General features: G+C 42.3%; 4 protein-coding genes across 6 annotated transcripts; 3 read left to right on the forward strand and 1 right to left on the reverse strand.

Annotated features, from left to right (window-relative positions):
• The first annotated feature begins 132 nt into the window (after positions 1-132).
• Positions 133-4,207, forward strand: dpagt1 (dolichyl-phosphate (UDP-N-acetylglucosamine) N-acetylglucosaminephosphotransferase 1 (GlcNAc-1-P transferase)). The gene is made up of 9 exons (XM_076031538.1): positions 133-610; positions 747-867; positions 971-1,184; positions 1,661-1,807; positions 1,951-2,035; positions 2,111-2,299; positions 2,430-2,517; positions 3,018-3,173; positions 3,251-4,207. Exons 1-9 carry the CDS (start codon positions 444-446, stop codon positions 3,314-3,316), a joined length of 1,233 nt encoding a protein of 410 aa, XP_075887653.1. The 5' UTR covers positions 133-443; the 3' UTR covers positions 3,317-4,207.
• A 529-nt stretch (positions 4,208-4,736) lies between these two features.
• hinfp (histone H4 transcription factor) lies at positions 4,737-9,089 on the forward strand. 2 transcript variants are annotated; one of them, XR_012927319.1, is made up of 10 exons: positions 4,737-5,203; positions 5,551-5,777; positions 5,894-6,005; positions 6,732-6,884; positions 6,967-7,044; positions 7,180-7,300; positions 7,392-7,530; positions 7,604-7,728; positions 8,237-8,685; positions 8,790-9,089. XR_012927319.1 is itself a non-coding variant. In XM_076031515.1 (9 exons), the coding sequence occupies exons 1-9, from the start codon at positions 5,047-5,049 to the stop codon at positions 8,523-8,525; spliced, it is 1,401 nt and encodes a 466-aa protein (XP_075887630.1). In that variant the 5' UTR covers positions 4,737-5,046; the 3' UTR covers positions 8,526-9,089. The 2 variants fall into 2 exon arrangements, 1 of the variants encoding a protein (XP_075887630.1); XM_076031515.1 differs by having other exon boundaries at positions 8,237-9,089.
• Positions 9,090-9,881: 792 nt separating this feature from the next.
• Positions 9,882-11,863, forward strand: LOC142891742 (complement factor B-like protease). 2 transcript variants are annotated; one of them, XM_076031517.1, is made up of 4 exons: positions 9,882-10,085; positions 10,196-10,363; positions 10,443-10,643; positions 10,753-11,863. In XM_076031517.1, exons 1-4 carry the CDS (start codon positions 9,902-9,904, stop codon positions 10,764-10,766), a joined length of 567 nt encoding a protein of 188 aa, XP_075887632.1. In that variant the 5' UTR covers positions 9,882-9,901; the 3' UTR covers positions 10,767-11,863. The 2 variants fall into 2 exon arrangements, with proteins under 2 accessions (XP_075887632.1, XP_075887631.1); XM_076031516.1 differs by having other exon boundaries at positions 10,443-11,863.
• Positions 11,829-12,800, reverse strand: LOC142891744 (transcobalamin-1-like). The gene is made up of 4 exons (XM_076031518.1): positions 12,681-12,800; positions 12,436-12,577; positions 12,222-12,355; positions 11,829-11,960 (listed from the first exon to the last, which is right to left on the reverse strand). Exons 1-4 carry the CDS (start codon positions 12,751-12,753, stop codon positions 11,890-11,892), a joined length of 420 nt encoding a protein of 139 aa, XP_075887633.1. The 5' UTR covers positions 12,754-12,800; the 3' UTR covers positions 11,829-11,889.
• Between the last annotated feature and the right edge of the window lie 550 nt (positions 12,801-13,350).

Raw genomic sequence — 13,350 nt, forward strand, 5'->3', positions numbered from 1 at the left:
CGGAACTTTTAGTTACAGACTACTTTAGCTGTCGATGTACAACCCCAAACAATGTCTGCAAATCGATGAACTGCCGTTTCTGGCCTTTACCTTTTAGCTAACATTTTATGTTGATGGGAATCACAGGAAGTGCAACCTTTGTTTCATGGTTGAACGGTTCCTGGGGGAGTACATGAGACGTGTGTTTACGACAGCGATGCAGTCAGCAGTTAATGTCGTAAATAGTTTGTGATGAGAGGTGTCGTGGCTTTCGGTTTGGACTTGTGGATTTACCCGCCGCTGACTGTGGACGTGCTGTGGGTTGGCTTGTGTTGAAATGAAGGTTTGCAACGTTTTAGCCCCGTGAGCGCTGTCGTGGCTCGTTCATCGATCGTTGGTTGGGGGCAACATCGGATTAGCCGGGAGCGTGTTGTGGACTGACTGGCTGACAGTGAGACGTCAAAATGCACGAGCGAGTGTCACCAATTCCCGTCCTGACCCTGGTGATCAACTGTCTCATGTCGGCCGTTGGCTGCTTGGCCACGCTGACACTCATTCCTGCTTTCAAAGAGCATTTTATTGCAGCCAGACTGTACGGAAAGGACCTCAACAAAACTGTCAAAAAGGAAGTGTGAGTCATCTTTATTTCCCATCCCAATGATATTACGCCTAAAGTGCAGGTTGTGAATGTTCTTCGGGAACATATACGTGTCTGTATCTCAAGTCATGTGATAACATATTACGCTGTCGTCTCTCTTCCGGTCCAGTCCAGAGTCTCAAGGTGTAATCAGTGGGACGGTCTTCCTCATCATCCTCTTCTGCTTCATCCCAGTGCCTTTCCTCAGCTGCTTTGTAGGGGATCAGTGTAAGGGCTTCCCTCATGACGAGGTAAGTAGTTTTATTTATTTCATATATTTGTATAATTCCTCTTCTTTAATTCAAAGCCTCTCTCATCCTGTTTGTTGTTGTTGTTGTTGTTGTGTATCCGCAGTTTGTGCAGCTGATTGGTGCTCTCCTTGCCATCTGCTGCATGATCTTCCTGGGTTTTGCCGACGATGTGCTGAACCTGAGGTGGCGACACAAGCTCCTGCTTCCCACCATTGCTTCCCTGCCACTGCTTATGGTTTATTTCACCAACTTTGGCAATACAGTCATAGTGGTGCCAAAGCCGTTCAGAGTGTTGCTCGGGCTACACTTGGATCTGGGTGAGTTGTGTGGCTGCCTTCGTGTTTTGCTCATCATATCTTTTGAGTCCCTTATGTCAATGGTTCTCAACTGGTGGAGTTTCTTTTCTTCCTTATCATGAAGTCGTGGCCCAAAATGTATTTCACAGCACTGACATTTATTCCACAAAATAAAAATGCTGGCCCACTTTCGATTATGTCTGGTGAATATTTTATTGAATTGATTTATGTATCCTGCTAAAAAAAAAAAAAAAGTCCCAACATTTTATCTATGAATATAAATATATATATTCTAAAATCCCATTAAAAGAAAAAAAAGTTAAACTGCCCACAAAAGCCACAACTCAGTCAAAACGGTGGGTCGCGAGCCACCAGTTGAGAAACGCTGCCTCATGCTGATTCCGTTCATCCGTACAGTTGTGTGACACATTTTATTCTAATGTAAAGAAAATGATGTTGTTCTTGAATTAAGTGCTGTCACTTGTGGTCCCCTGCAGGTATTCTCTACTATGTCTACATGGGGATGCTTGCTGTGTTCTGCACTAATGCCATCAACATCCTTGCCGGCATCAATGGCATCGAGTCAGGCCAGGCTCTGTTTATTTCCGGCTCCATCATCATCTTTAACCTGCTGGAGCTTGGTGGTAATGCTCACACATCATCATTTCTCACATTGAGCCTTACCAAACGACAGATGTGTTGATGCTTTTAAAGATGTGTGTGTTGAACTGCAGATGTGTCTGAGGCGTTGTTTCTTGTGTCTGATATTTTGTTTCTTCCTTATCAGGAGATTTCCGCGACGACCATGTTTTCTCCCTCTACTTCATGATACCGTTCTTCTTCACCACATTAGCATTATTTTACCACAACTGGTAAGTTGAACTGGGCTTTACTGAGTGCACTGCTGCCTCTGGGTTTTATCAACTGACCCACTCATTTCGTTGCAGGTACCCCGCATCTGTGTTCGTCGGAGACACTTTCTGCTACTTTGCAGGGATGACCTTTGCTGTTGTCGGCATCCTGGGGCACTTCAGTAAAACAATGCTGTTGTTCTTCCTCCCGCAAGTGGTTAACTTTGTCTTCTCTGTTCCTCAACTTTTTCATATCATACCCTGTCCACGACACCGCCTCCCCAGGTAACTCAATACTAATCAGACCCTCGGCACGCTTGCACTTCCCTTACGTCTCTCGTTTTCTGTCATTTATGTACTGAAATGTTTTTTATATACCTTTCTGTCTTTTCTCTAATGTCACTCCTAATGCAAGGCTGAATCCAGACACAGGCAAACTGGGGATGAGCTACTCTAAATTCAAAAGTAAGGATCTCTCAAAATTAGGACACCTCATTCTGAAGGTAATGCCCCAACACTGACGCCTTTTTATTTTTTCTTCATTATCTTCATTGTCTATGTCCGTTGTTTGTTTTTTTTTATCAGCAAAAATATTAACAATACTATTTTAGGTTCTTTCAGGTGTATGAACCAGATGTAAATTTTTAATCCATACCAATAAGCCTGACAAAATTATGATTATTTTGCCAGGCTAATAGTATAAACTATATATTTGAAAATTATACGTTTAGTAATGCTCACATTAGAGAAAGAGTGTGTATGTTAAATAAAGATGCATCTGACCTTCACATGAAGATGCTGCCAGATACACCAAAATCTTTTCAAAATATAATGGGTTCATTTCTTATTCCGTGCACCATCTTTCCAAAAACTCGAAAAATATTCTTTTTTTTTTTTATGTAAGCTTTTGAATCCCTCAATAAAAAGGATCTGTCAATTGCTAGGTTTGTAATAAGACCTCAAATTGCAAGTTTATAACAATGACGCCTTTAAACCTCAACAGGTAACGGAGTTATTGAAACTGCAGGAGGTGAGAAGAAGCCAAGAGGGAGATGATGATTTTATTGAGTGCAACAACATGACCATTATTAATCTGGTACTGAAAATGCTCGGTCCCACGCATGAGAGGAACCTCACTGTCATCATGCTCTTCCTACAGGTACGACTGTGGATGTTTATATGTTTAGGCATCCTGAAGGTTTATGAAAGTTTAACTGGTTTCTGTGTCTCCCTCAGGTGATTGGCAGTGCAGTAGCTTTTGGGATCCGCTATCATCTGGTGCGACTTTTCTATGATGTCTAGACAGCTCTCCTGAAAAGTCAAGAGAATGGCGACCTAAGAAAAACTCACTGGTTCTTTTACATGGCTCTTTGAGAAGAATCGTGTTACCTCACTGTTAATTTTCCATTTCAATGCAGTAAAAGCCCTGTAAAAGATGTAAAACTGTATTCTGTTTTATACATTGTTTTGTCATCCTTAATCATGAAGTGCTGCCTGCCTTTAACGTCAGGAGTTTTGGGTTTTACAGGCTGTGTAATTGTGTTACGCTGATTATATATTTTTGTACTTGCTTTTTTTTTTTAGAGAGAGAGAGAGAGAGAGAGAGATAATGACTTGCAGTCTTGAGCACAGCCAGCATCAATATCTGACTGTCCCTAATTATTGTCGTTTCAAAACACATTTTAATGGTTGTGTAACTGTGGGTTGTTTTTTTTGTTTTGTTTTTTTCTTCTTTTAAACAAAAAAAATAATTTGGGGGTATTTTTGCTCAGGTCAGTGCAAAAATGCCACCATATATAAATTCAGCCTCTCCAATTAACAAAATTGTTCTGCTTGTCTGAACAAATGCACATAAAATGGTGATTCTGAAGACTAACAGTGACAAGCACAGGGAATTGGGTAAAATGGATATACAGAGAGAGTATACTTGAGATGAAGTGGGATAATAACTAAAAACATTTTATTATTAAATAGGGTTGATAGAAGGTAAAGGTGTGATTATTTATTAACAGTGATTGGTGGGTGGATTTTTTGTATTGAAGATACACAGTCCTCCATATGTTCTGCAAGATGTGACGATGTGAATGCAACATGGCACTGGACTGTTTTCTGCAGGAATGTATCTACAAGAGAATCCGTTTACTGCTGAGATGAAACTCTCAAATCGGGAAATAAAGATTTAGTTAAATAGTCGCATATCATTGTTTTTATTGCATTTTTGTTTTTGTTAAAGAAGTGTTTGATTCCTAAATTGACAGAGAAGGATCTCAAGATACCTGAAAAACATGGTTTGTTAACACTACTGTTGTAATAAAACTATTGATGAGGCAACAACATTCCTGTGTTGGCTTACAAATAGAATATTATGGTGCAGACATACATTTTTTATTAAACAGTCTCCCAAAGGATCTTTTTAACCTTAGAATTGATTGATTGTTCCTTGTCCATCTAAATTTTATACATACCAGTGTTTTGTCTAATGTGTACAGAATTATAATAAAATCGTTTATCATTGCTATAAAACATTGTTGTGAATATTGATATACATTATTTTGTGGGATTTGTGTTGGTGCAAAAATATGTATATATAAATGAATATGTTCCATATGTAATGTACAACATATTTACGTATTTCGACAAGCTTTTTTGTTTTGTTTTGTTTTGTTTTGAGCGCGGGAAACAGGAACAATAAATAAGTGGAACTCTTGATGTGTTCCAGTTTCCGGGGAGCTTTTATAGAGACGCAACTCCTCAAATTATGTTTTGCCAGACAAGTCTCCCAGCTGACAGTTTTAGTTCTTTCAAAAGCAGCTGATGTGTTATTGCGCACAGTGAAGTTGTTTGCCTGGTTTTTACTCATTCGCTGCCGTGTTTCATGACGAATGTCGTAAAAGGTATTTTAAAGCGGCTGGTTACAGTCAGCAATCGGCACCACGGCTGTTAGCCTAGCTGTCAAACGCAGCTCCAACAAGGGTGTTATTTGTAGAATCCGTCCATTTTAAAACTATTAAGCCACCCCCAGACCTAAAGAGATGCCGAAGAGACAGCTCACCAAAAAAACACTCAAATTGGACTGTGAATGGGGTTCCTGCCAGGAGTCGTTCAGCCGGATGGAAAACTTCTGCAAGCATGCGGAGACTCACCTCAACGCCTCGGACGTGCATGAGGAAGATGAAGAAGAAGCAGAAGGTGATCACTTTTTCATTATGAAAGTTCCACTCCCTCCCGAAACTTGAAGAATGGCTTAATGAGCCTTTTTAAGCATTCCTTATGCTTAGTTCTTAAACAAATGTCGTTGTACGATGTCTAATGTAATGGCACTAAAGCGTTCTCATTTAATCCAAGACGCATGTAGTTAGCTTATTGATCGCCTCCCCAACAGCACTAAACCATCAGACTTAAGATCATTTGCCTTTGAATAATCAGAAGTCAAATTCTTACAGTCACAGGTCAGCATTGTGACATGTGAAGACGTTACAAATTGCAAGTCCTCTTACTTATTTTTTTTTTTTTTCTCCTACTGTTTTTGTGTGAAGGGGAGAGAAGCTGCTTATGGAGGGAGTGCGGTTTCTGCTCGGTGGAGGGTCCTGAAGAGCTGCAGAGGCACCTGTTCTTTCACTGTTACCATGCCAAGTTGAAGCAGCTCGGTCAGCAGGTGCTTGCTGCACACCCAGAAATCGGCAGCTGCTCCTTCGGTTACCACAACCGCAACATCATCCCTGAGATCCCAGAAAATTTTGTTTGCCTTTGGAGAGAGTGTGAGGTAAGCTTGGTGGAGAAGGCTGTTTAAAACCTTTGTTTATAGGTATTCTCACCATACAAGTAGCATTTTCAGGTAATGATTGTGCCTAAATGTGTATTGTGTGTATGTTTTTAAAGCAACCACCTTTCGAAAATCCAGAGTGGTTCTTTCGTCATGTGGAAATGCATGGCCTCTTAGTTGATGTGCCACCAGGTGAGCGGGAATCTGCTGTACGCTGTGAATGGAAAGGTGGGTCATTTATCAAGATTTATATCTTATAATTAGTCAACCATTTCTCAGGAGTGAAAATAAAGTGTGCTCATTCATCATGTTTGGTTATAATACGCACAGTCATGATGAATGATTAAATGAATAAATTCTACTTTCAGGTATATGCAGGAATATAAATGTGTGACTAATGATTGTAGTCACTTGTGATACAAGGTGGATCATTTTCAATGCATTTAATGCCAAATACTGTTTCGATAAAGCATATGTTATGGAAGCAGTGGAAAGGTACTTAACAAGTCAGTGAACTCATTTAGTACAATTTTCTTTTTGGAACATTGGATTATTAAAGGGTATAAAGGTTGCAGAAATAGGATTCAAAGGACATGAAACTGTGATTTTATTATAAACCACATGTACAATGTTTTACGTGCAATAAATGCAATAAATTAAGTAACTACTAAAGTATCTTCTTACCAAGACACTTGTTGAAAGCATTATTTATAATGTTTTTCACTTCCCAACACTTGCAAGTTCCAAATTTATGTTGACCCGAGTCACAAGACACTGAGAAATAGCTCCATCTAGTGGAAAAGTTGCCTCATCTCATTCTATTGCACATAAAGTTTGGTTTGCACTTGCAAGCGGTTATTAATTAAATTACTTATAATATTATTAGTACCAGAGGCCTGTAAATATTTCCATAATCTCTAATAACTGATAAAAGTCCTGTCCTGTTGTCTTTAGATTGTGAAGCCACAGTTAAAGGGCGCCCAAAGCTTCGAGAGCACCTGCGTAGCCACACCCAGGAGAAGGTGGTGGCCTGTCCAGGATGTGGGGGGATGTACGCCAACAACACAAAGCTCTTTGACCACATCATTCGACAGAAAGACATGGATGGTAAAAGCTGCTTCTGCAGTGGTCGTTCTATCACGCCACAACTTTCTTCTTATTTTTGCTTTTATGTGCATGTGTGCTGCAGGTCAGATGTTCCAGTGTTCCCATTGTTCTAAGCGTTTTGCGACAGAAAGACTACTAAGAGACCACATGAGAACCCACGGTCAGTCCTGCCACTGTTGTTCCATCTGTGTTATATATTTTTTTTTAAGTAAAAGTAAAATTTAAAAAAACATGCCCTCCACCCCTATAGCCTTTATGCCAATTTGATGTTTTTGTCTTTCTCTTAATGGCACAGTGAGCCACTACAAATGCCCACTGTGTGACATGACGTGTCCAACGCCGTCTGCACGGCGAAACCATATCAAGTTCCGCCACAGCAACGAGAAGCCATACAGCTGCGATTACTGCGAATACAGGTTTTCCCAAATGCTGGAACTGCAGAAAAGATACGGCACTGCGAGCATCTGCATTCACTGTGTCTCTCCGCTTTGTTCTGTGTGCTGCAAGGTGTAAACGCTTGGCTGATTTACACAAACACTTGGAAACACACAGCAGCGAGCCAGCCTACCGCTGCTACATTCCCGACTGCAGCTTCACCTCCCGCAGCCTGATCACCATGAAGCTCCACCAGAAGAAGAAGCACGAGGTAAAAATGGCGGAGGATCTTCTCAGAACCATTGCCATCGCTCGCGTTAATCTCTTTTATTGTCTGTGAACAGGGGGATTGCGTAGCTCGCTACAAATGCCACGTGTGCGATAAGTGTTTCAGCAGGGGCAACAACCTCACTGTTCATCTGCTCAAAAAGCACCAATTTAAATGGCCCTCTGGACACCCCAGATTTAGGTAAGTCGCACACTGACTGCACACTTTGCACTGGGCTGGCTTTCATGGGAACTAGAAACCACTTTACTTCCTTTGCCATCTTAACAGGAACCTTTCCAGCTCCAGCTTCTAGGTAGTGTCTGTGTCAGCACAACATAAGTCACGTGACTTTTTGGGATTAAGCCAAATATTTAGCTGCAGAAGAAGATTTACTGTTCCACTGTACTGTCTGCTTTCATCTGCAGAATTTGCAGAATTCTGATCAGGCTGCCTCTCACGCTAATTTGTTTTTTTTTTTTTTTTTTTTTTTTATTAGGTGTCAGTCTTGTCTATTAAAAGTGTGCTTCCAATTTGACTCGCTAGTTCCCACTGATTCCTCCTGCTGGTGCAAATGCAATTAAAAACATCATAGAACTGTACATTTGTTCCCCTGCACATAGTTACGTTTCCTTTTGGAAATGCCCAGTCAGTGCGGTGGTGCTGTAGTGGGGGTGATGCTGCGCTGATGGACCCTTCATCACTTCTCCAGGTACAAAGAGCACGAGGATGGTTTCTGGCGTCTGCAGCTAATCCGTTACGAGAGCGTGGAACTGACCGAGCAGCTAATGAGGGAAAAGCAAAACAGGCAAACGGATGAGGACCAGGACCAGGACCAGGAGATGGACGGAGAATCAGCTGGACCTGCTCCCATGGAGCTGCAGCATGAGCTGAGAGGCGTGCTGCTGGAGGAGCAGAGGGTCGAAGACTCTGCCAACGGCACAGAAGAAGACGGTCAGGAAGAGGCACCGCCGTACACTTTCACACGAGGTTTTTCATAATCAGCGGAGGAGCATAGATGTGTCCTTGATTGCAAGTGCTCTCAGCAGCAGCACTTTGGAATGAACTGTGATGACTTCAAATATGGGAAGCTACAACGAACTAATTCAACTGTCTTGAATGAAGTGTGGTTTGCCACCACCCATATCAAGCCTACATTAGGTAAACCTGACACTGTGATCATTTCTATCAACTTGACTGCATGCTGACCTTTCTTTTCAAACCGATTGCCAATTGTTCAGTGGTTCATGTACTTTCATTTTCAGACAGTGTGATGGATGTAATTAATCCTCTACCTTGGTGTGTTGGCGTTCACGTTCACAAACAATTATTAGAATCCAGCAGATGGCGCTACCTCAGTATGTTTTCTTTAACACGGAAATTCATGTAACCGGTTTTTGCCAATGTTTCAACTTTGATTGCTGTAAATCATATGATGTGACACAAAATTCTGCCTCACTATGTTTGTTCCATGTTGCTAAAATGATACAGTTCATTAAAAGTGTTTCATTGTGAGGTTCCTGCAATACATACAGTATATAATAAAATTGATATGACTGACAATATGTTTTTTCAGTGCTGCCCCTTCTGTAAGTTTAACGTCAGGCTCTCGGAAAAAAGCATTCGTGCTCGAAAAGCATCGAGCTCTTACTGCTTTTACAAATAGTACATGAAAATGAAACTGGGGTGGATATTTAGTCCAATGAATTCACAATGACCCACTTTACGCTGACTTCTCCCCACTAGGTTTTTGCAGTAAATGAATCACTTCTAATGCACGTACATTTATTCGGGTCTCTCTAAAAAACAATTTTACCTAACATTTCCCCGCCAACTTTTTTGGATCAATCTCATACAGAGCTGTAGTCACCAGTTGAGCTAATGTGGAAGCTCTGCCAGAGCAGCGTGTCCAATCACACCAGGACTTCCCACACGATGTGGCATTAGCTGTGTATAGGAGATTAGGAAGCACACTCAGCTTAGCTCCAGCGCTGCTTGCCACTGTTGGTGAGCTTCACTGCAGCCGCCCCTGGCAGCTTCCATGTCACGTTTGTTGTTTTGAGTATGAGAGTTGGTCACTTGTTACTGAGGGATGATGTAACCTGGACGTAGTTCTCAGATTGCTCTGCGGTCACATCTGAAGATGGCGACTGCGAGGCTGTGCCTGCTCCTGCTGCTGCCGTTGGGCTGCTGTCAGAGAAGCGTCTCTCAGATCACTGAGTGGATTGGAGAGGTGGAAGGTAGTGGTAAGACCTCCTCTGATGTGTATTTGACATGTTGTGGGTTTTATTTCTGCAACATTCATGTGTGCAAACGCAGAGCAACTTTGTCAGTCTTTCTTTTTTTGTCCTGCTTGCAATTATTTCCAACAAAGCCAATGCCATGTTTTACTGCAGGTGAGGACGAATGGGTTCCTGAACCGGATCTGAAAGATGATACATACTGGTCTGGCTCAGCACCCCTTTGCGTTGGAGGCTGTCGGGCGCGTCACCAGGAGCTGAGGAGGGATCCCTGCGGAGACTCCAGCTGTTGCTGGTTGGGCTACAAGTCCCTGTGCAGAGGTAAGACCACCACCACAGTGGGATGAGTCCAACCCACATTCCATACATGTTAACAAGACTCCTACCTGGGTCACGCTCTGCCCTTTGCATCCTCCTGCCGTGCACGGCAGTAAACTGTGGGAGGCCAGATGTGGACTATAATGGAGTCGTGTATGGCAACGACTGGTGGGTGGGCTCTGTGGTGAGGTACGCCTGCCGACCTGGCTTCATGCTGCTGGGAAGCCCAACCAGATCTTGCCAGTCTGACGGCCTCTGGACTCCAAAACCCGCGTGTCTCAGTGAGTACACACCGAGCGCAAGGCCTCGAAACCGTTCAAGCACTCCTTGACCGGCTTTTTCTCTCTTCCCAACTGTTAGGGATGTGCTGGCAGGGGAGGATTGAGGTGAGTGAGAGGGAGCTCAACGGCACCTGCAACTCCACATGCGCCAACAAGAGCTACTACGGCCCACCCAAGCTGGGTTGTACCCGCATCGACAACTGCCAGAAGAAGGGGACGGGCTGGAAGCGCTTCTTTGCGCACTGCGTCCCCTGCATTTGTGACTGCGCTATATCATGTCGTGAGTCGCTCCCACGCAGAGCTGTCAAGCACAAGCCAATGCCCTTTTTGAGCTGATGTCATGCCGCTTGTGGTGTCCGTGCAAAGAAGAATCTCCTGTCTTCTTATAGCGCCTGAAGTGTAACAAGTGGAGATTGTTGGACTGAACTGTGCGATGCCAGAAGAGGAAGTGAACAGACGGCTTGTTCTCCCTAACTGTGATTTTGCCAAAGATCCAAGTTGATGATGTTTAATTCACTACAGGGTTTTTCAGCATGATGAAATATCACTGCTGGCCTCCAGAATTCTTTTCAAAACATCAAAGTCAGCCTTCAGACCTCATCTGTTGAAAAGTGTGCCGGCCACTCTCACTCTTCAGACTTTCCGAGAGGCTGTGTCGCACTCAGAAGCTGTTTAGACTGTTACTTGATGGTGATATGACCTGGTGCTCTTATTGATTGTCAGGACTACTGGTAGCGTCTTCCGTGCGAGTGTCCTTAAGAGGGAGGAAGGCACAGAGATAAAGACGAGAGGAGGAGGAAGTGAAAGACAGAGATAAGTTTCTGTGCCCCACTCGCTCCTCTCAGACCATCTGTCCTGGAAACGAGATGAAACTTTAATCTTGTTACTACATCAGGAGCTTTGGTCAGGGAACTCAGGGGTCACTGCAAAGACGAAAAGATTTGTGGAACTGAAAAAGCAAATGGCCATTAAATCTAGTGGGTTGTGCAAAAACTCCTGTTCTAGGAAAGAGAAACACGCAAGTCCTGCAACAAAAACTCATGTGCAGTGGAACTGCATTGATCAGCTTTTTTATTTTATTTTATTTTTTTTTATTTTTTTGCTCTTTGCATGAGTTATAGTTTAATTCAAAGCCCAAAATTGCAGCACTGTTGTCTTTAATTATCCAAGATAAAATAAAAGTTAATGTGTGAGTTTATAATTTATAATGTTATGTTTAATATATAAGTTTTACACTTATTATACACTTTCATAACCTATTACAAAAGTCAAAATAAATGTCAACCCTCAATCCTTTTATTAAAAAAAAAAAAAAAAGTGGCACAATGTGTTGAGTTTGGCTGTATCCTTTATTCTTCGCAACAGAAACACAAACTTCAATGCAGTGAATGCAAGTGCTCTTGACGCCCACTAGATGGTGCTGTTTTATCCAGTCTCACAACAGCCTGCACCTCTGTTCTTAATGATGGGAATGTTGGAAATGAGGTCAGAGGTGATTCTGTGCCGCCTGCTCAAAAGCTTGTCTGTCACTGTTGTTTTCGGGTGCTTAACCTCAGGACAATGTGTTCATTGGCTTTGGGTTTGTAACAACCGATTCCTGTAAAAAAACAAACAAAAAAAAAAACTGTTTTGATGAGAAAATCTTGACTTCTTAGTTCTGAAATTCTGTGGCAACCGCTTTGATCACCTCAGACATATAGTTGCAACAAACATGAAGAATTTGTGGATGTGCTACAATGCATCATCTCCACTCCGCTACAGCAGTAAGATTTAAGTGAAATACCACCAAGAGGACATCCGATTCGTCTGCCTCACTACAGCTCATTAAATCTTTTAAACTCCAGGGAAATAAACTCACCCACATCCAGACGCGCGTACTCTCCAGAGCTTTCCGACAGGATCTCCCAGTACGTCTGTTCATGCTCATTTCCAGCGACTCCATTCACACTCTCCAGGAACGGCCCAAAATCTGGGTCCTCTTTCACTGTGAATCTGAGAGAACAGCAGCCACACAGTCAAGCCACATGGGGGAAATAAACAGTTTTAGTATGCAGAGTTACGAATGGTCTTACTTGAAGTCGAGCTCTGTTTCCTGCAGTTTCCTCAGAGCTCCCAGTAGGACTCCTCCCTCCATCACAGAGCTGGAGTAGAACTCGGGTTTGATGTTCGACAGGTCGCTCCCCACAGACACCCAGATAGGAAGAGTCACTGGACCTGCACACCATCTTATATATCAGTTAGGATATTCCCGAGCATGACAAACACTCTCAAGGTCAGACAAGGGTTGTTATTCATTAGGATCACTTAAAGTTTTCACCTGCATCTGTGAAAGGCCCTCTGCTCAGCAACAGAAGAAGGCCCACAGTGGCAAGCGCTGTTCCTAGTGCCATCCTGACTGTGCAACCTGTTTCCTCTCGTGCAGAATAAATTCCCACCTCACCTCAATACTTATAGCGGTGCCTAACCCACTCGTGAGCATCCTCCCACCCCTGTAGCACCCGCACGCCTGCGTGCAGCCTGCAACTGTGCAAAGAAGCCTTTGTTCGAGTTCCATCCAGAGTTAAACACCGGCCCTCTTGTTTCTGGGATTCCCTGCAACCTCTGCAGTGAGTTGAAGGCCATCACATTGATTGATGATCTGCTCAAAAGGAGTGAGAAATGAGTATGTTCTTTAGAGAGTGTACGAAAGGTCACATCTTTTTTTCCCCCCCGCAAAGCATATGTTCTCTTTCATAATGCAATCAAGAGGTGGCCTTATTGACATAGAGCGATGATCTGAAGTTTTCTCTCGTCAACAATGTAAAAAAAAAATATATGTATATATATATATATATATATATATATATATATATATATATATATATATATATATATATATATATATATATATACATATATATATATATATATATATATATATATATATACATATATATATATATATATATATACCTGCATGACATCTATGGTGAATCATTAACAATTTT

Source organism: Nelusetta ayraudi, unplaced genomic scaffold (assembly GCF_046127955.1).
Source record: "Nelusetta ayraudi isolate G7.1 ecotype Tasmania unplaced genomic scaffold, CSIRO-AGI_Nayr_v1 ptg000033l, whole genome shotgun sequence".
Lineage (NCBI taxonomy): Eukaryota > Metazoa > Chordata > Actinopteri > Tetraodontiformes > Monacanthidae > Nelusetta > Nelusetta ayraudi.